The 19,645-nt window shown below is 38.1% G+C and overlaps 1 protein-coding gene across 1 annotated transcript in view; it reads right to left on the reverse strand.

Moving 5' to 3' along the window:
- Nucleotides 1-70: 70 nt before the first annotated feature.
- UPB1 (beta-ureidopropionase 1) overlaps nucleotides 71-19,645 on the reverse strand; it is a 28,273-nt gene continuing 8,698 nt past the window's right edge. The window contains exons 2-11 of the mRNA XM_075041661.1: nucleotides 18,009-18,490; nucleotides 17,084-17,255; nucleotides 15,466-15,553; nucleotides 14,654-14,748; nucleotides 13,202-13,363; nucleotides 8,981-9,150; nucleotides 5,528-5,609; nucleotides 4,635-4,677; nucleotides 3,347-3,501; nucleotides 71-531 (exon numbers count right to left, since the gene is read on the reverse strand). Of these exons, the coding sequence (XP_074897762.1) occupies nucleotides 448-531; nucleotides 3,347-3,501; nucleotides 4,635-4,677; nucleotides 5,528-5,609; nucleotides 8,981-9,150; nucleotides 13,202-13,363; nucleotides 14,654-14,748; nucleotides 15,466-15,553; nucleotides 17,084-17,255; nucleotides 18,009-18,109 (1,152 nt within the window). The 5' untranslated portion in view covers nucleotides 18,110-18,490 and the 3' untranslated portion in view covers nucleotides 71-447. The remainder of the gene's footprint in view (nucleotides 532-3,346; nucleotides 3,502-4,634; nucleotides 4,678-5,527; nucleotides 5,610-8,980; nucleotides 9,151-13,201; nucleotides 13,364-14,653; nucleotides 14,749-15,465; nucleotides 15,554-17,083; nucleotides 17,256-18,008; nucleotides 18,491-19,645) is intronic.

A 19,645-nucleotide genomic window follows, 5' to 3' on the forward strand; every position in this document is an offset into this window, starting at 1 on the left:
TAATTTATGCCTCCTTTCTCCCTAAATTATGCGTTGGGGTAGAGGGTAAAAAACTGGGAAGCAGAAGTACATAGACACACAATGCAAAGCTTATGTAAAAATTTTTATGTCCTCTGAACTCATCATCTCCATCAAACTATATCACAGTATGCAGCACTGAATATATTTCATCACCATTTTATATCAGTGTATTCCTACTGGATATATTTCTAGAAAGGAATAAAAGTTTGGACTCATTAGTGTAAATGGCAAAAAAAAACCCCAAACCAAGAGGCCATTTTTCAATTATTTTACTTAACACAGTTTTGAATCCTATTATTTAAAAGTTGGTTACAGGAAATTAAATTACAACATTAAAATAACAACTTGTGATCCACAGTACAGCTATCATCCAACAGTACCTTTTAATTTGTTATGCAATATTTAATTGTAATGAGATGCTCTCTCTTACTCTTTGATTATACTGGGTATAAAATAAGGCTGGACTGCTTCAGTGAGCTTGTCTGCATACATTTCATATCTACCAGTCATCTGGAAAAGAAAAATCAAAGCTTCAGTTCTTGTAGCAAGCTATGAAAGTACTTCAGTAGAAAATATTTATGGGCACCAATTTTTTTTATGATGACCTATTATTTAATTGCCCCAAACATTAAAATCATAACTCACTCAAAATGCAAGACCTCCAGTGCCTTAGCACAAACTAATATACTTCTTTTATAAAAGAACTCGCACTGTGTTGCCTAAAACTATACTTCTACTCAAAAAAGAGAAGTGTATTTCCACTCTAAAAAGTAAAACTTTAAAGCGAACACCTTCCTGCTTTGCAGCTGTCCTTCATTGACAGTCATGTCTGCTGACTAATTACTTAAGGCTATTTTGGTTATCCTGGATAGCTGAAAGTTGAATGTGAAAGGTAGACTTACTTTCTTATGCATCAACAATATTCTCTTTTAAGTAACTTATGCCTATGAAGGCAAAGGAGTGTGTAATTACTGTCAGCAATGTTTGCATAGGTGCCACTGATGGTATTTGGGTTGCTCTTACTTTATCGATTAATAATATGAAATATTATCATTGTTTTGGGTGATACAGTAAGCTAGGAGGCTGAAATATAGCACTTTACATAGTGCTATCATCCTCTTCTGATGCGCACAGTCTACAACATTGGCTCTGAGGGGAGCGAATTACTTCTTTCTTGCCAGAGTGTAATGAGGACAATTTGTTTAACTATTTTGCTGCTGTAAGTTTAGCAATGACATTCTACTTAACATCCCTTTCAGGCATCATTGAATGCAAATTGCAGATACCAGAGCAGGTTAAATAGGTTCCTACTTGCTATCAAGGGGTTTCTGCAGTGGATAACCGATGACTTCATACTTCCTCATTCCCCTTATATCAAGAACTACCTCTGTCTTGACCACAAATGAAAGGAAAAGGAAACAGATATCCCCTGTCACCTAAACAAAAGCCACAGCTGTGCCTTATGTGCCAAAAGACCAACAATAGCAATCCACACCATCAACATAAAACTAAGGTGCTGAAAGTACAAGACTTGAAGACAACCAAAAATAAGCAATTCTATACAAAACAGCTAAAGGTCAGTGTTTTGCTTTTACTGTTTGTTTTTCCTAATCAATACAATTGCTTTTGTTCAGATACCCCTACTAAGCTGTTATAAGCAATGCTCCATGTGTTTCCTGACACACTAAATCTCTACTTTGCAATAAGGGCCTCAGATTTCAGTGGCAAAGCAAAACTAAATGCCTGCCTAACTTAAAAAAACCTGGGAATCTCTCAGCACAGTTTAATTCTACTATGTCAACAGCCATATACCTACCACACACATTTGTAAAATAACAAATGCAATTCTGTCCAGAAGATGACCTGAAATTACTTTTTGTCTTTAGTCCCTATATACAGATTGGCAGCATTAGCAAAGAAATTAAGCTCTACCTAAGAAATGACTATGTTTTAATTTAGCATTTCAAGTTTATTCAGCAGTTCAAATCCACAGAAAATTTGTATTTTTGCATCAAATTGAAATCAAAACACATTATGTATTGCACTATATCGTAATGCACAAGGTGGTTCCAAATAAACCAGCCCTATAAAATAAATGTCTCCTTGCAGTAACATTATGTGCAAAAATTGACACTCCTTACAAATGATTACTTATTTTAAATACTAGATTATCACTGGAGTACCTACACATATTGTGACAGTTGCCAGCCAGGAGTTCTGGTCTACTTTGTTAGGATTCAAATCATGCTGATCTTAAGAGCAGACAGGAAAAACTTCTAGTCTAATAGTACTGACGACTAGAATGAAAGACCTGTCTCCACAGAAATAAGCAAGATGTTTGCTTCATCAACAAAGCCTATTTAAGAAGCTGCCACCTCTTTTTTCCTTTTCCTTGCTTGCTTTGTTGTTGCAACAGAATATTTGTGGGTCTGCTGTAAACTTGATCAGATTCAAAGAAGAAACTACAGTGTCATTTGTTTGTTTAAAAAAAAAAGTAAAAATCTGGTCACTCCACTAAACCAGTGTACAATATAGCACCCCACATAGCTTGTACTGGCACAACAGAAGGGTTAGCAAACTGCAATGCTGAGGTGGCAATTTCTTAAACCAGCACTGCTGCTGGACAAATTAAATCAAATTACACCCTCAGGAAAGATGATCCAAATTAGGTTTATCTCAGAATACAAAAAAACAGTAATAAATAAGTTTGTTAAAGCCACATGGAAAGGACTGCCGCCATCTTAATCTGATTTAGATAAATTCAAAAGCGTGTTAGGGTGCTTCAGAGATGAATGTACACAGTTCTTTCTCTGTGGCTTCAACATGTCTACAAATTCAGGGAGTTAACACTGCAAGAAGTTTGCATTCAGAAAGTTCTCAGAAGCTTAAAGATTCTTGTGGGTTTGGGTTTTCACTACATTTCACCAAAACTGACAAGTAAGGCCTATAAGAATATAAAGAACTACCATATTAGGTCAGATCAAAGGTCCATCTCAGCTCAGTTACAAATGCCTACAAACCTTGCATAAGGAAACCTCACATATTTCCCCTAGCAGTCCTCAGAGCTCCTGGCAATCCTCACTTAAGGACCAAAGGCTAAGTTTCTCATTTAAAAGCTATTGGCCTAGTTTCCCTGAATATGGCTACTCCTTTTCGGAATCCATTTATGCCTTTGGCTTCCAGAACATCCTGTTAACTTAATTCAACAATTTAAGCTCTGGATTGTTAAAAAAAAAAGGCTGCCTTTTAACTACTGTAAGATCATCATGAAAGCTTGTTTGTTCCAATATCATATTTAAGTTTGTTTCTTTATAAGCAGGCTTACCTTAAAATTCCATTTGTCACTGACTTGCCTGCAAAGATTTAGATCCATCTCTACCACCAGAAGTCCATCCCGAGTGCGAGAGAGTCCTGGAGTCCTGCTGCCATCTGGTGCAGCTACATAACTTGAGCCATAAAAATGGCCCAAGTCATGGTGTGCTTAAAGAAATTTTTAAAAAGCATGTAATGCCATGTGCAAACAAGTATACAACTTAACATGCAGTACCATATAAAAACTGGCTCAATTTCTTGTGGTTGTTCACTCACTGTGCTTTAAGCAAGATGTCATCCTGAAGAGTCACAGCACAATCCTAAGGTAATTGCAGTTCTGACCAATAGTTACTTTCATGCACAGTACAGCTTTCACATATATCAAATTAACAGGAAAAAACTCACTGCACTGCCTTTTAAATAATGCATGATTATGGTCTCCCATTATTGAGTCTCTGAACTAAAGGAAAAGCTTTGCTTTCATTATTTTTTTATTTAGAATTTAAATTATTTCTAATTGTCAAATCACACATTTCCAAAACAGCTGACAGAGATGCACCCATTCAATTTTCAATACAAGGTCAGAGGTGAAAACACTGGAATTTGAGGCACAGAAAAAAAATATCTTACTTCATACTGCACAACTCTGAGTTGTGCCAAAAATCAGCCACATCTGTTGTACTACTAAGCAATGGATACCACTGACCTTTTTCACGCAGCTGCTACACTTAGCTCCAAAACTAGCTTAAAAAAAAGCTCAGGCCCACTCCAGATGAAGCCAAAAGCAGTCATGGTTGACACAGGACAAATTATAGTGTTTCAACATACAAGTGAAGTACATACAAGCAAATCTCATGCTCTTCTTTGAGCATTCTCTTCTTTAACTTCCAGCAAATCTGTGAACCAGGGCAAAATGGCTTGGCTGGGGATTCAGGCTAGGGCTGTTACTGTTAATAATCTTAAAACTATGGATAATATGTCATGCATACACTGAGAACAAAGGCTAATTTGTGGGATTTCTGTCTTGCAGTCCTACAATACTTCATTGACTCCAAAACTCTTAGTCCTCTGAAAGTATATAGAAACCTTAGGTGTGAAATTCTGGTGACCACATACTGTGGTACCACCAACTTTAATAGGAAGTGCTGCTTCTCTCCAGCTTACAGAACAGCAGTCTTAAGTAAGGCAGTCGCTAGCTACCATAGCTGTCATGAGATAGACACTTGCAGGAGAGCTACCATTTCTTCAGACTTTCTAGTTAACAATTATTAGCAACCACTGAATGTGATTTCTGAACATACCTTTTCCACCATCTCCGGAAGTAAAGGCATTTTTGTAGTATTCCTGTGAAATAAAAGGAATCCATAGGTGGCAGTGTAATTCCATTTCATTCAAGAAATCCTTGCTAGTCTACCGTATTTAGTATGGAAGTTTATATAAATCTATTAAGAGTTTTTCTGGCATACTATCAGCACTGTCTAAAGGGAGTCATCAGAGGGGCCTAGTTCCTATGATGGATAGGCTACAAAACAAGATCTTCTTGTATCACTGCCTGTTGTTCATACACTTTGGGGAACATGCCTCATATCAGTTTCACAAGTCTCAAGAAGAGGCAAAAGAGGAGACATTTAACCAAACACATCTTTGCAGGTCACAAAAGGAGGCAAATGTATTCACATAACGGTAAGAACAAGTCAGCATTTTTGCAGGGAACCTTATAAAAGAACATAAATGTAGGGTATTTGGACTAACCTGAAGGCAAGAACAACTTATTGTGTGCAATATTAGTTTCCATTATAGAACTTCAGTGTCCACAAAGAGGTAGTATCTGTACAACAGCAATCAGCTGTGTACCACTGACTTGAGGATACATTCCATTTTCAGTCATTTTGGCTAAAAGAATACTGATTTCACCATAGAAACTAGGAAAATTAGCAAAAGGGTGGGTGCCTATTACAAAGAGAGAAATTCAAGAACAGGAAGCAGCTGCAACCAAAAAGTAGGCTGCCAGCAACAAGGCAGCTCTCAATCTCTTTATCACTGTCCATCTTCAAATCATATTATAAACACTAATACAGTAGTTATACAGTAGAAGAATCTCTGCATGCTAGTGCTACTCAGTTCATTACCTTGAATTAACTCATGCTACAATACCTAAATTATGAAATGAAATGAAAAAAGTGAAGATACATACCGTTCCTACCCTGTTGATGGGACATGTAAAGCAGTGATTAGCTATGGCAGCATTTCTTGCTTCAATTGGCCACAGGGACTCGCTGCAATACACAAAAGAGGAGGCAGGTATTCATTACTTGTCTACTTCAGAACTAAATGTAGATTATGACTGTTTCACACTGTACCTTTTCTGTTAAAGAAGCCAAAGTTAGCTGCTAAGACTGAACTTGTTCTTACAATCAAAATCTCCCCACAGATACAGCCAAGCACTGTCATTATTTTCTGCTCAAATATAGGTATAAACAGGTCTATCTGATAAACTTGTAAATATGGCTTTGTCATGGAAAAAAAAATTAAGACATCTCCAGATTTTCAAAGCAATTAAAGTGTAAAATGTTTTACTCTCCAAATTATGCAAAGGATTTACACATGGGCTTTCACATTCCATTACCTTTAATATACCAAACATCATTCTGCAGCAAAGCTGTAAGAGATTCATACAAGTTGTCTCCTTTTTTCCCAAAATGGTCCAGAAGAGGCTTTTTCAGCAATGAGTGGAAAAAAATAATTATGGGAATAATAAAAAAAATGAAAGGAAAAGAAAAATCTATTTCCACCAAAATTTCCCACTTGTATTTTTTCATAGCACGTTCCACTAAGTCATTTTTCCCATGGTGGGCTGATGAAAAAGAAAGCATGTTTAACAAAAGTATTCTGATAACTTCCCGGTAATTACCTATTAAACCAGTCACTAAATTTACATAAAACCAAGAACTGAGAAATGAGGAATAAAAAATTCCTTCTCTTTTACAAGCCTCTACTTCTCTTCCAAAGGAGATTTCAATTCTGACTGATGTTTAAAACTGAAATAGTCTTCTTTTTACTAAATAGTTTGATACACAGGGATCAGACTAGTTAACAGGAGGTCTGGAAGTACTCAGAGCTCCAAAACAAAGGTGATACAATTTGTACACTCCTGTGACAGCATGTACCTGCCAGATTCTGAATACCAAGACAAAGTTGCAAGCATCTGACTCATTAATCTCCCAGTCAGACTCAAGAATCTTAAAGAGATGGTCATTGGACTGATTGAAAGGACTTGGTTTATTGCCTCTTTTCTCAATTACTTTGAGTCTGGCAGCCAGCTCTTCTAAGAAAAAGGGATTTTATCGAAAAGCTCCAGCAAATTACAATTTCACAGAAGAAGAGAGACAGGAAAAAAAGGTTATAGCCAAGAAGCAACCCCAGAGACAGTTTTTACATGGGCCTCAAGAGTCCTCTTCCTGCAATAAAAATTATATGCTTAAAAACAATCACGTGAAAGCCAATAATGAGGAGAGCCTGAAGCACCCAGAGTACCAATGAAGTGCTGTATGACAACAGGGTAATTTCTGTTTGCTCTCCTGTTAACGGGTTTTAAGTGGACAATCACAAATATTATTCTAGTAGTGACATAAATGCCCCCAAAGCATTCATTCAACTATTTTCAAAGGACATTTTCTAACGTTACTCAACCTAAATTATCTTATATACCAAAAAATATTAAAGGCATTTTGAATGACAGGTTACTGCATCTGACCTTCAGTTCTACTCTCCAGGTTTGCAAATACATGGTTCTCTGCATCTGAACTGGCTGTGGGTATGAAAATTTTATCTCTCTAATCTGTTTTTCACCATTTCTACCCTGTTAGGAATGCTCCATGTCCTCAGAATTTTCTAGCTGGTCGACAACAAAATTGGATGAATATTCTTGGACGTTATTACAGAGACAGAAAACCTCCAAATTTACATTAAACAGGTAAAGAGAAGGGATTGGGTGAAGCCTGAAGAAATGGAAAATGCTAAAAAACATACTCTTCTTACATTTCTAACTCTTCTATCATCTTGTATACCCAGTTAGCAAGTCTATATTGCCTGAACATTCCATACATTAAGGTTTACAAAACTGACACTGGAAAAATCTCTTCCTCTAGGTTTAAAGAAATAAAAATGAAAATATTCTGCAATTAGTTCACACACACAAGCCCAGATGAAGGGAGAGAGAAGAGAAACGATAAAGAATTTTCAGTATTATATGAGATCAGTATGTCTTCTTTGCTACTGGATATTATACTTGTATTACAATATCATCCATATCAATGAAATACACTGCTGTTAGCCTCCTAAAAATTATCTTTGGAGCTAGAAACTCAAAGACAGTTCAGCTAGCACAAAATATGGGTTTTTAACTCACAAAGGAAATGTTTGTATTCCCAAGAACACTGCAAAACCAGATTTTCCCCCACTGCCCCATACAAAGCTGAAGAGGGTTAAAAATATTATTATTTATAATTAAGCATTAACTACCATCACTTCTTCAGTCATATGTATGTAAACATTATACAATACTAAATTACTTTTCAGAGCCTACTGTTATGAGGAGGAAAAAAAAAAAAGAAAAAGCACAGCTGTATCATGTGTCAAGCTGATGTGTAGACACATTCTGGAATCCCACACCTCAATTTACAAATAGTCTAATTTGGAATTTGAAAGTATTGAGTAGTATAGCAAAGCAAAGAATACAATGAGAATGAAAGGAAGGCATGGTGATTTTGTCAAGAAGAGTGGTATAAAGAACCACTGAAACCATTTCTAGAAGGTTTCTACCTAAAGAAAGCCCCCCCCACTGGCCCTAAAGAAATGCAGTTATTTTGCATCACTTTATAGTATCCCAAGCAACATACAGCCTGTGTCAGACAATGCTTTGGAAGCATGGCACATTCAAAGGTTATTATATTGAAATGTGACTGATGCTGATAATGTAGAGGCAAAGCATATTCAAGATCTAATCCACAAATTAATCATTATGAGCTAGCTAAAAAGTGCATTTTCTTAGCTCACTGAACTGGTTTTCTTTTTTCTTTTAGGAAATCAAGTCAGTAGGGTGCAATTAATGTCAATCTGCAGAAGATTATCTCAAGGGCAACCATTTACACTGGTTCAGTCTGGTTCAAGAGGCCTGATAATCACAAAATTGCCAACAGTTAAAAAAAAAAAGTTTCTGAGAAAAGGGTTTCTCAGCTTGGCTCTGAAAACTGCAATTTGATACCATACTTATTGGCTCCTAGGTGGATGATGCAAGCTGGCAAGCTAAGCCTGAATGTAAATTCCTACTGCCTATCACAAAGCAAAAATATTACATGGATAATCTAAATAAATTCCATTAGTTTTCAGAATACCAGCTGGATGCTTGTTAACTCTGTCTCAGAGACAAAAGACCTGCAGATGTACAACTAAAGTTCTGGAAGAGAATCAGTGACTACGAGCAGACTGGTAGCCCAAAACTCCAGATGGAGAAGAATGCAGATTCCTTTCTGAAGGCAAAACAAAGAGGTGATGCCTCAGATTCCAAGACCTCAGCAAGGTGCCCCTGAGGCACCTGGTTCAGTTAACCCAGAAAGCGTGCAACGGCCTAAATCAGTTTGTATTTTACCTGAGCGTTCCAATAGTGGCTGAAGGGTTAAAGATGATCTCTGCTCCATTCATACTAAACATGAGCCAGTTCAAAGGGTGATGGCGCCCATAGCAGATATTCACAGCAATTGTTCCAAACTGTGTCTGAAACACTGGGTGTCCTGTATTTCCTTCCATATAGTAAGTAGACTACAAAAAAAACCCAACAAATAAAACAAAACCCCACAAATACAGACTTCTTTAAAAAGCAAAAATACCTACAACATTGCTTTGACACCTCCCAATTTCTGATTACCAGCTTCAAGTCATTAGACCGTGAGTGAGGACACCTTTCATTTAGTACACAGCTGCCCTGTAATGGGTATATAGCAAAAAGTGGCTCTCTTAGGCTGCTGAGATCAAATTCAAGCCCCTTTCTGTTTCCCTTCACTCATACTACACCTAAGCACTGTCTGACTTTGACATAAACACTTCTATTAATGCTAGAAACTTCTACAGAAGCTTAGAAGAGATCCACTAATTGCCAAACTTTAGGCACCTCTCTTAGTACTTTCACCACATAAGAAAATTCTCCTAAGTCATCATGATCCTTTGATTCTGATTGAAAAAAGAGATCATGAATACTGTTTAATGAACATGGAATTCCTTTACATTCACCTGTTACGTAATGACATGCAGTAATTTTATGAATGCTATAAGGAACTATCAGTGTATAGCTAAGATTGGTTATTTAAACTTCCTATATGCCTACTGCCCTAAACAGACAGAAGGCTTGAAACTACCACCAGGAAAATCACAGGATAAATCTAGAGAACACTCCTTAAAGAAAATGGAGCCAACTGTTGGCTTAAAGATCCCATCTACCATATGCTGTGAACTTTCATCCTATCATATCAAACATTTCTAAACAATTAGAAATGCACTGGTTCCTGTAAAAGGCACTAGTGAAGAGAAGGACAGATCATTGTTAACAGCTATAAAGAGAGACAAACATTCACAGAGATATTATAAACGAAATGTACAGAAATGGTTCTTCACAGATACAAGAAAAGGGTATGTGTGGAGTCACTGACAGTTGCCTGCTTAGAGTTCAGCGGTAGTCAAAAACCCAAGAAAATCTCAGACATCAACAGGAAGGATATTGAAACATAACAGCTGGATTATAAGAATTCTGCATGCCCATGGCTTGAGTACTCCGGGCGATTCTAGTGTCTGCATCTCAATAATGTACTAGGTGTAGATATACTAGATATTGTAGATATAATAGAGATAGAATAAGTAAAGGCAACTGAAATGATGAAGGGGATGGGGCAGCCCCCTTGTGAGGAGCAACTAAAAAGGCTCTTCAATCTGCAGACAGAAAGCTGAGGGCAATATTATGAACACAATTTACAAAATCACAAAGGCAGTGGATAAGATGAATACAGAAATCCCAAAGCAGTAGCAGTAGTGGGTATTGACTGAAATTACACTCTTGTACCTGTTTTCAAAGAAAGTAGCTTTTTGCATGCAGCAGGCAGTGCACTTCTGAAATTTGCTTCTTTGTGAAAACAGGTATTATCATCAGGTTCAGATGGGATTAGGCAAAGTCATTGATAAAAGAACCACAGATAAGAAAAGAAATAGACAGGAACATGCCACCCAACATCCCTAACACAATGACTGTGGATACCGAGGGAGCACAAAAATTGCAGTGGCCAGACTTATTCCTAATAGTACCTTTTTGTGATGATCTCAGAGACAGAAAAGCAAGGTACATAATCCACCAGCCTGACCCAATGGGGCGTGCCTCTTATCACATAAGAAAGGTGTGTCGTAAAACAATTCCCTTTTTATTGAAACTATCTGTCCATCGTAACAACCACTGCCATTGGTCTTGAAAGAAGAACCATATCAGGCCTAAAGCAAGCACAGTTACACCTGGGGAACAAACTAGGGCCTCATGTAACTGTAAGAGAATGGCATGATAGATACAGGGGGATCATCCTCTGAAACCAAGAAGGACTAGAGATTCAGTATGCCCAGTAAAAGTGACATCTCATGTTTCTTATCAGCTGTCACAAAAAAATCAGTGCCTAAGGGACTGTGCAATATCTCCTTTCATGTCTGCAGAGAGCACACCACGTGGTGGGCACTGACACAGTCCTTTTTCAAAACAATTCTGCCGATTGAATATATTTCCATTTTTTCTTCTATTGTCAGTTTTCTTTTATTACAATAGGAAACGAAAAACAAGAATGCTGTTGCTTCAGGGAATTCATCAGTTCTTATTTCTTTATTCCTCACCAGAGGTCACAATCATCTCCACAGCAACAAACTGTGATGTCTCAAGAAGGATTGATTTTTGTTTATTTATATGCCCTCCCACACATGGCTGAATAGGTTACAGACAAATCTCTTTCCCCTTTCCATTTAGTTCTCACCCATTCAACAAGGATGATTTTAACAAGGCTCCTTTCCCTATCTGCTCTACAGAGACAATCCACAAAAATAATTTCAAATTCAACGCTTCCTTGGAGGTTAACTTTGTTGATAAAGAAAACAACATTAAAGTCACAGAGATGAGCAAAATCCTTCCCTGTAGTCTTGGTGGTTTCTGAAGTTCCTCTATCAGAATTGCTCAGCTCAGAAGAATGGACTTAATGCTTTGCTAACAAAACCAGCTAAAAAGACAGTGCTGTTTTGGCTAAACGTTCCTTGCTTCTATAATGAGGTAGATACAAGAAATGTCAAATCATTATAGTATACCTGCAAGATATAATTAGATTGTTTTGTGGCAATTCTGGCATTTAGGATTATAAGAACTAAGTCCTTTTAGGAATTATGCAAAACTCTTGATGAAAGTCTATTTATACTTCACATGGAAAAGTAAAAATATATTTTCTTAGGTGCCTTTCATTACAGTTTCAGAGCTGGAAACAAGAAGTTTCTTGGAATCTGCTGGTGCTCCACAAAACACTGTCTGGAAAACTGAAAGATATCATATTTTAGCACAAGCAAAAGGAATTTATTTTTTGTTTGATTACAGAAGGAACAAATCAAGAATGTGGAAAGTAACCAAAATTCATTTTTATTAGTGCTTTTATTTTATATGGGTTTGTTAGTTACTGTTTTGCTAGCTAAAAGACAGATCTGATAAAATAATACTAAATATCAAAATAATTATTAAAGATAGAAGTCAACACTGGTGACTGACAGGCCTGTGCCAGAAATCTATTGTGTAGAAACCTATTAACAGTTTCCTCTGAAGAAACACAAACCAGTCTGATCAAGTCTGGGAGCCCAGGTCAAAACTTCCAGAAGTCTTTGAACACGAAGTTTCAAGACACAAAAAACTTTTTAAAATTAATAAAAAAAGCAGTTTGGATTCTGAAGCCTCAGTTTAGTGACTGGAGCATTCAGACAGGGAACAAAAGCAACTGCAGGTATATAGCAGCTCCCGGTGCTTAGAAGAAATGCCTCTGTTAATTACTCACTTTAGCTGACAAGGAGAGATTTAGTTAGGTAAGACAATGTATTTTTAGACTTTGGTTAATTTTTAATCCTGATCTTTCTGCCTGTGATAATTCTATGGATGGATAAACACATTTCAGATCTACCAGTTTTCTTCTGACGTTGCCTTTACTACCAGTTCAGTTTCTGAAGCTGATTCTGGAGGATGGCCTAAAAACTGCTGGAGGCTTTAGTGGAAGTAATATGATTAGTAAACAGAAGATGCCGTAAACCAGCTCTTCAGTCAGAAGTGTAATGAATTAAGGGATTCTGCTCAAAGAAATGTAAGCAAAAGAACTGTCATTTCCAAGACAATCTTACAGAGAAACAGAGATCAAGTCCATAAATAAATACCTGAGCCACAAAACAATTGCTCTCCAAATTAAAATAAGTTCAACATGCACACATGCAAAAACTACCTCAGCCAATCATGCACAACTAACATAAAGCTGTGACTTCAAGAATTCTGTTTTAAAGATCCTCGATACTTTTGTAGTTCCCATCAGGCCAAGGAAGAGTACATGACAAAGATTCAATGTTATTTGTCCTTTAAGAGTCATCACTCTCTATTCCTGATGAATTAACTTATTATAATTTCACCTGAGAAAAACTGATTTGACACTTAGTGAACCACATTTTCTAGAAGTACGTTACATTTCCTGATGACGTAACTCTGATGCAACACATGCTGACACGAACAAGAGCTGCAAAGTAAGACTAGCTTTATAATCACAATACTGTATCTTACCTCATTGAAATCTCCAACCCTTGGAATGTGATTTTTCCTACTTTTGCCAAGGACAGCTCCAGAATTAGAAATAACCACTGCAGCATTCCACAGAGTTCCTCCATGTATTTCATCTCGCTCCAGGATTGGAGATACCACAACCATATTGTATTTCTTTGCCAGCTATACAAATGAACACAATTCTTCTATTATATACAAGCCTGCAGTAATTATTTTCATTTTTTGTTCATAAAGAAGGATTAAAAAAGTTTTCATCTGGTATATTACTCTGACTGTTATCAAGGACTAATGCTTAACACACACTGGCATGCCCACATTGCCAGTTTCTTCATCAAAGATGGATACATCACAGACAGCTTTCCACCTGAATCCTCCAACTAGAAATGCAAGGTACCAACAGGAAAAAGCACCCTAACAGCAATGGTCAAACCATGAAGCTGACCTCTATCTATTCACAGGTATAAGAGGTATATACCATTCTTCCATTCTGGTATGCCACGCAAATGGTGTACCAGAACGAAAGACAGCACAGTTAGCTAAAAATGGTTATTTAAATAAAAAGAAAGAAAAAAAAAAAGGAAATGTAAAATACCATTACATGTTAACTATAAATGTCAAATGACATAGGTGTGAGTGAGAAATAAAGCAACTTCTGACTGCCAGTTTACTAGCACACTGTCTTTTCCTTCAAATCACTTCTCTATTTCTCCAAACTTCCATAGTGTCATTAATTCCATAGTGAGAAGCAACACGTACTTGCCCTAGATCAGACTAAAGATATTACGCTGTCTACAAAAGCTTAATAGGTCAGTGAATATCTCGGCAAATTTTACATCAAAACGGTCTTTAGTTGTTTCAATCACTTGTAAAAGAAAATAATTTAAATTCCTTATATAAAAAAAAAAGTTGTCAGAAAACAAAAATAAACTCTTCCACCCTTGCAATCAACTGGAAGTGAAAAATAAGAGCCAGACAGTAACAAATCTCCTTAGGTCCATAAAAAGCCCCCTACATTTTGTGTCATTTCACAGGAAGATGCAAAAAATTTGTGTGAAAGTATTCCCTGTTCAGAAAAGGCTAGCGATTTTTCTCCTCACACTTTTATACAAGCACTGTTTAATATTCAAGTGTTCTAGGCAAGAAACAGCTTTTAAATGAAAATTAAAAATATTTGTATGAAGAACTGTTCCTCCCGTGTAAAATTCAGGAATAGTTAAATGGGTGGTTTCACATGCCTTCCATAGTAGAAGGCAGTCTATAAATGCAAAGTAGTTTAAAAAATAAACATTGAGCACAGTTGTTGTTGTTGTCCATTTCTACTTTACTCACTATCATAATATTTGTCAAGCAAGTTACTGGTACATAAAGAAGAAAACCATGCTAATCAGTGGCAGTTATGGGCTGGTGTTGAAGGCTGGATGTGGGTGGGGGTTCGCTTGGTTGGTTTTTTACCTCTTGACAGAATTTTGTTGTTGGCCCATCCTCTGCTGACTCAGCAAATTCAGTCCAAGGAAGCTTCTCTCTTGTACAAAAAGCAAAGGGCATGGCTAGAAAACACCGATGCAAGATAAAATTTACAAGAATGTTCATGTCACTCAAGAAATACACAGTTTGCATGAACACAGGTAAAAAATTAAACACTTAAGAATGATTTAACTGTTTTCCTTGTTTAAAGACAAAAGCTATTTTAAAATATTTTTAGCAAGGGCAAGGAGTTTTGGGCCCACACAGAGCAAAGCAGAAGAGACAGAATGCACTTAGTGAAGCCTTACCAGAGGTAAAAATACAAAATACACTCCAGTCACTAGTGTACACATTCTGTGAATAACCTGTTTTCACAAACATTTCACGGGCCTTCATTTTGTTTTTTGCCTCTATTAAGCCTCAAAGACTGCATTTTAATTAAAATTAGATTTTTTAATTTTAATATTTGTCTAGAAAACCCCCTAAGTTTTAGGAGAAAAAAAAAAAACAGGAGGAAAGGATTATGGAGGATGACACGAAGAAGGAGCACGCCTACAAATATCACTGTTGCGGCATACACCAGTCTTCGGTACGACAGACTTCACATACATCTTCCATACAGTTCTGCTAACTAAGACTCTTTGCTTTTTCCTTTAGAAAGCAAACCAGTAAAGTCAACTGTTACATCTTGGAAGATCTCTGCTCTTTACTTACAAGACATACTTCCAGTACAGGACACCTGTTAAAATAGAAGGAACTTGACCTCTGACAACCTAGAAGGAATCACAGAAAATACTCACTCCAAGCCTCCTGGAAACAAACTATGTTGACCCCACATATTGCAGCTACTTCCACAATCTCCTCAATTCGTCTGTGCAGTGCAGCCACCTGATTGTGAGAAGTGTCACACTATTAAAAAAGCTCTATGTTCTAACTCACTTGTGTTTACAAACTTTGTTCACGTTACATTTATCTTGTTCTATACTTAGTCCCATTGCTTTCAGGGGCAGTAACTCAAGAAGTTATCATTCCTGAACACTGATAATAGAAAGAATTAGATATAGATTTTTAAAAGCATTTAGATGCTGAAAATAGATAAAGCAGTCCAATGGAATTGTAATTCCATGGTTACAACATTTAAATATATGGCAAACCATTGCTGACTGACTTGCAAATAGCTAAAAATCTTAATAGAATCAGCAAAAATTTAAACTTTGCTGCTCATTGTAAACAACCTACAGAATGATGTTAAGTGAATGTGAATTCAAGTCAAGTACTCAGAATCTTAAAACATGAGATAAGGACAGTCTATTTCCCTGGTTATCTCCAAATCCTACTCAAATGCATGGATCTTGGATACTCTCTAGAAGTTATTACCTCCGAACTATTTTCTAAATCCCTCTGTCCTAGGAGCTCGGTAGGTTATTACCAAGAAAAAACATCAAAGCATTTATTAATTAGTCAAAAAACATTGTTTCAAAGTACTTTTTCTTGAGTATTCTCCTTAAAGATAAGCATACATGTGGCACTTTGCATTGATACTTTCAGGTGTCAATAAAAAGGGACACAAGACAAGTCAACAGTGACCTACGAACTCAACAACTGTACAGTGATTTACAGAAAAAGTTAACTAGTTATTTATAAGGTAAAATCATTAATATAATGGGTAGTCTTTTCAACAGATGCTACAAAGAATCCACAAACTCGATCCATTCACCAAATTAATTACTTGCATCTGTGACAGGTAATCTTTCCAAAACAAATTACTTCAGAAATGTTCTGTCCTGTCACTGTACAAAACTGCTACTCCAGGAAATTTTATAAAGGTGCTATTTTCTTTCACTTTTTTAAAGCTAGTTTTAGGAGGCTATTTCTATACATATATGTCACACCTCAGTGCTTTTGTGTCCAAAGTGTTAAGAGATGATGGTCACCTTGTAATAACATTTCATTTACTGCTGTAAAAAGAATAATGAACACAGCTTTATTAGTCTGTGTTTACTCCAATGGATTTTCCTATAATGGAACATTTCTCAATTAAAACAAGAACTGCACCTGTGGTTTCCATGGGCTGCCGTCTCTTTTGATTTTGGGTAAATGATTTTCTGTTTCATTTTAGAGGCAAAGGATTTTCATGTACCAAATCAGTTACTAAATAATTAGCTTTGGAAAAACTGCAAACAAGTTGCTCACTAGGTAAACACAACGCAAGAGGCATTTCTGAGAAACAATAAAACTGAACGTGTCATTCAAATTTCTTATAGTATGCTGCATTAAGATAGTGATGGGCCCTACATGGCCAGAAAATCAGCAGACATTTCATGATGGAGTTTCTAACATCAACAACTGAACTGTGTTATTTCTCAATCCAGTAGAAGAGGAGTTACACACAAACGGCCCAGATCCCAGTTTGTGTACCTGGACTGCCACTGCTGTGTCTGTAGGAAGTGGAATTTTATTCTGTACCAGTCCCACTCGAACGATGCGTGGTCTTCTCAATTGCTCTGGAGCAGCTTCAAATCCATAGCCCTGTAGTTCAAAATCTCTTTCCTGAGCTGCTGATAGAGCAGCAGTTGGCAAATTAAGTTTTCTGGATTGAACAGGAAACAAAGACATTTCAAGATGAGATGTTCTTCTTTTCTGCTCTGAATGCAATGGACCAAAAGGATCACAAATACTGTCTACCCCTACAAACACACCCAAACTCCCATGACCCAACACGTAACTATCAGACAAGGGAACAGTCAGACAGTAGCCAGGTCATGTGCAAACCTCACTGCTCTCCTCCATGGCAACAAACTCCAGTGTCCTCTTTTATAATTGTGATTCCAGACACTAATACCTTGCTGCACAAATCAAGGAGCATACACATACAAAGTTTCATCTGCCACCCCCAGGTTATAAACACTTTCCCTCCAACACATTTCTTCTCATGTTAGATCCCCACTTTTCCAGCTCCCTCACCCCGAAGCCACGACCTCCCCAGTCCCCCCTCAAAACTATCCCCCTCAGGTCTTTCCTTCCAGTCAGCTCCCTTCTCATACAACCTCCCTACTGCCCTGCTTCCCAAACTTGGATTACCTCCAAACTACCCCAGTTACCTCACCACAGCCTAACCTCACCACAGTACCACAAACGCCACAGAACCTATCCTTTTTCCTTTCAGCCCAGCCCTGTGTCCTGCGCACCCGTCCTCAAACTAACGCCTTCCCCCCCTCACTCCCGGCCCGGGCACCCCTCCGGAGCCCGAGGGGGAGGAGGGAGACGGGGAGGGACACGACCCCGACCGCCCCCCCAGCCCCGGGACGGGGGAGAAGGAGGCGAACCCGTCCTGGCAGCCCACCTTGCCTCGCCCCCGTAGAGGATCCGCTTCACCTCGGCGAGGTCCTCGGGCGGGATGTGCTGCTCCAAGCAAGACTCCACAGACTCCAGGGTTCCCGCCATGGCGCGGCGCGGAACGGGACGAGGCGAGGGGCGCAGAACGGTTGGGCACGCGCTGACCGTTAGGCACCCGCGCGCCCCCGCGCACTTTGTCCCCGCCGGGCCACGCCCCTTTCTCCTCAGAGGGCTTTTGGCGGGCCTGGCTCTCCTCTGGGGCCGGTGAGGGGCCGCGAAGTTTCTCCGCCGTGGCGAGGGAGCCCCGGAGGCGCAGGCGGCAGCTGTAGGTCCCGTCTCCTTTAGTTGTCGCAAGGCTGGCTAGGTTGTGTGCCCTGGGCACCGGTGACTAACCCTGAGGTGCCCCAGAGGGTTAAAGAGGCACGGATGTGGCCATTCCCAGCTACTTGCCGCTTCTGGACCAACTCCTCAGCGTCAGAAATAACTCGTCTAAAAGCGGAACATTTTAGGTGCTTTTTATAATGATACCATTCAACAAAAAGGCTTAGAAATAGGACGTCATAAAATGGCAATGGTTTTCACAGATATGTGTGTGTCCATTTTAGTTGCAATAAGACCCTGAACAGGAGCCAGTAATAAATAATTTTGTCTTTAACATAGATTTGAGGCCAAATATAATTGGAAATTCATCCCAAAACCAAAGCTGATGTCAGACAAAGGACTGAACAAATTAAGACCTTGATCTGAGACAAAAATAGTGCATCTAAATAAAGGATATTTCCTTCTGCAGGTACCAAGTGGACACCCTGTTGAAATTAGTTATTCTCACTGAACAATTGGCTATGCCTTCTGCTTCAAAATGCAACTGAAATTCGCAACATGGTAAGTGGTTTTCTCACTCAAATGAAGCACTAAGTCCAGGGATGGCTACACATGTCTAAATTTATCACACCGAGTTTAAGCACTGCTTTATGTATCTTCTGGAGGATGTAACAACATTCAGCACTTAGCATTTGCAGTTGTTCGATATTTTGAGTTAAATATTAAGCCTTTTAGGCTAAATAAAAAAAAATGTCAGGGAGACGGTGTCTAATATTTAACTTGAAACAGAAAGTGTCCAGGGGTAGTCTGGTTTCATCAAGGCATTTTGAGATACATGATTCTTTTGCTCTAATCCACCCTTTTTAACCCCCAAAGTTGCAGCAATGCTCTGTATGCCAAGTGCACCAGGGCAGACGTGCTGCTCTGCTGCTTTGTTAGGGGCAGGAACTCTTTGGAGTGACTCCTGAAGAGCAGACTAACTCTTTTAGATAACTCTTAGACAGCAGTCAGGGAAAATCCTTTAATCTTTGGGGGAAATTTCAAGATAAGCTAAAAGAGGGATGATAGTATGTTATAAAGCAAAAAATGGTGAATACGAAGGAAAAAAAAAAAAAACATCATTTGAAAGGAAGGAACTTTTTTAAAGTCTGGATACATAGTACATTGTGTAAGTACTTGCCCTGTACTCATCAGTGTAGCATCTCCCTGTTCATGACCAAGAGCCTAAAAACCTGTTCTTAGCAATTATTTTTCTTTCCCAAACATATTTCTGAAGGGCAGTAATAAGCAGTGACTGATACTTATATGGCATTTTTCATCTGA

The sequence above is a fragment of the Buteo buteo genome, chromosome 11 (genome assembly GCF_964188355.1).
Source record: "Buteo buteo chromosome 11, bButBut1.hap1.1, whole genome shotgun sequence".
In the NCBI taxonomy this organism is placed as follows: domain Eukaryota; kingdom Metazoa; phylum Chordata; class Aves; order Accipitriformes; family Accipitridae; genus Buteo; species Buteo buteo.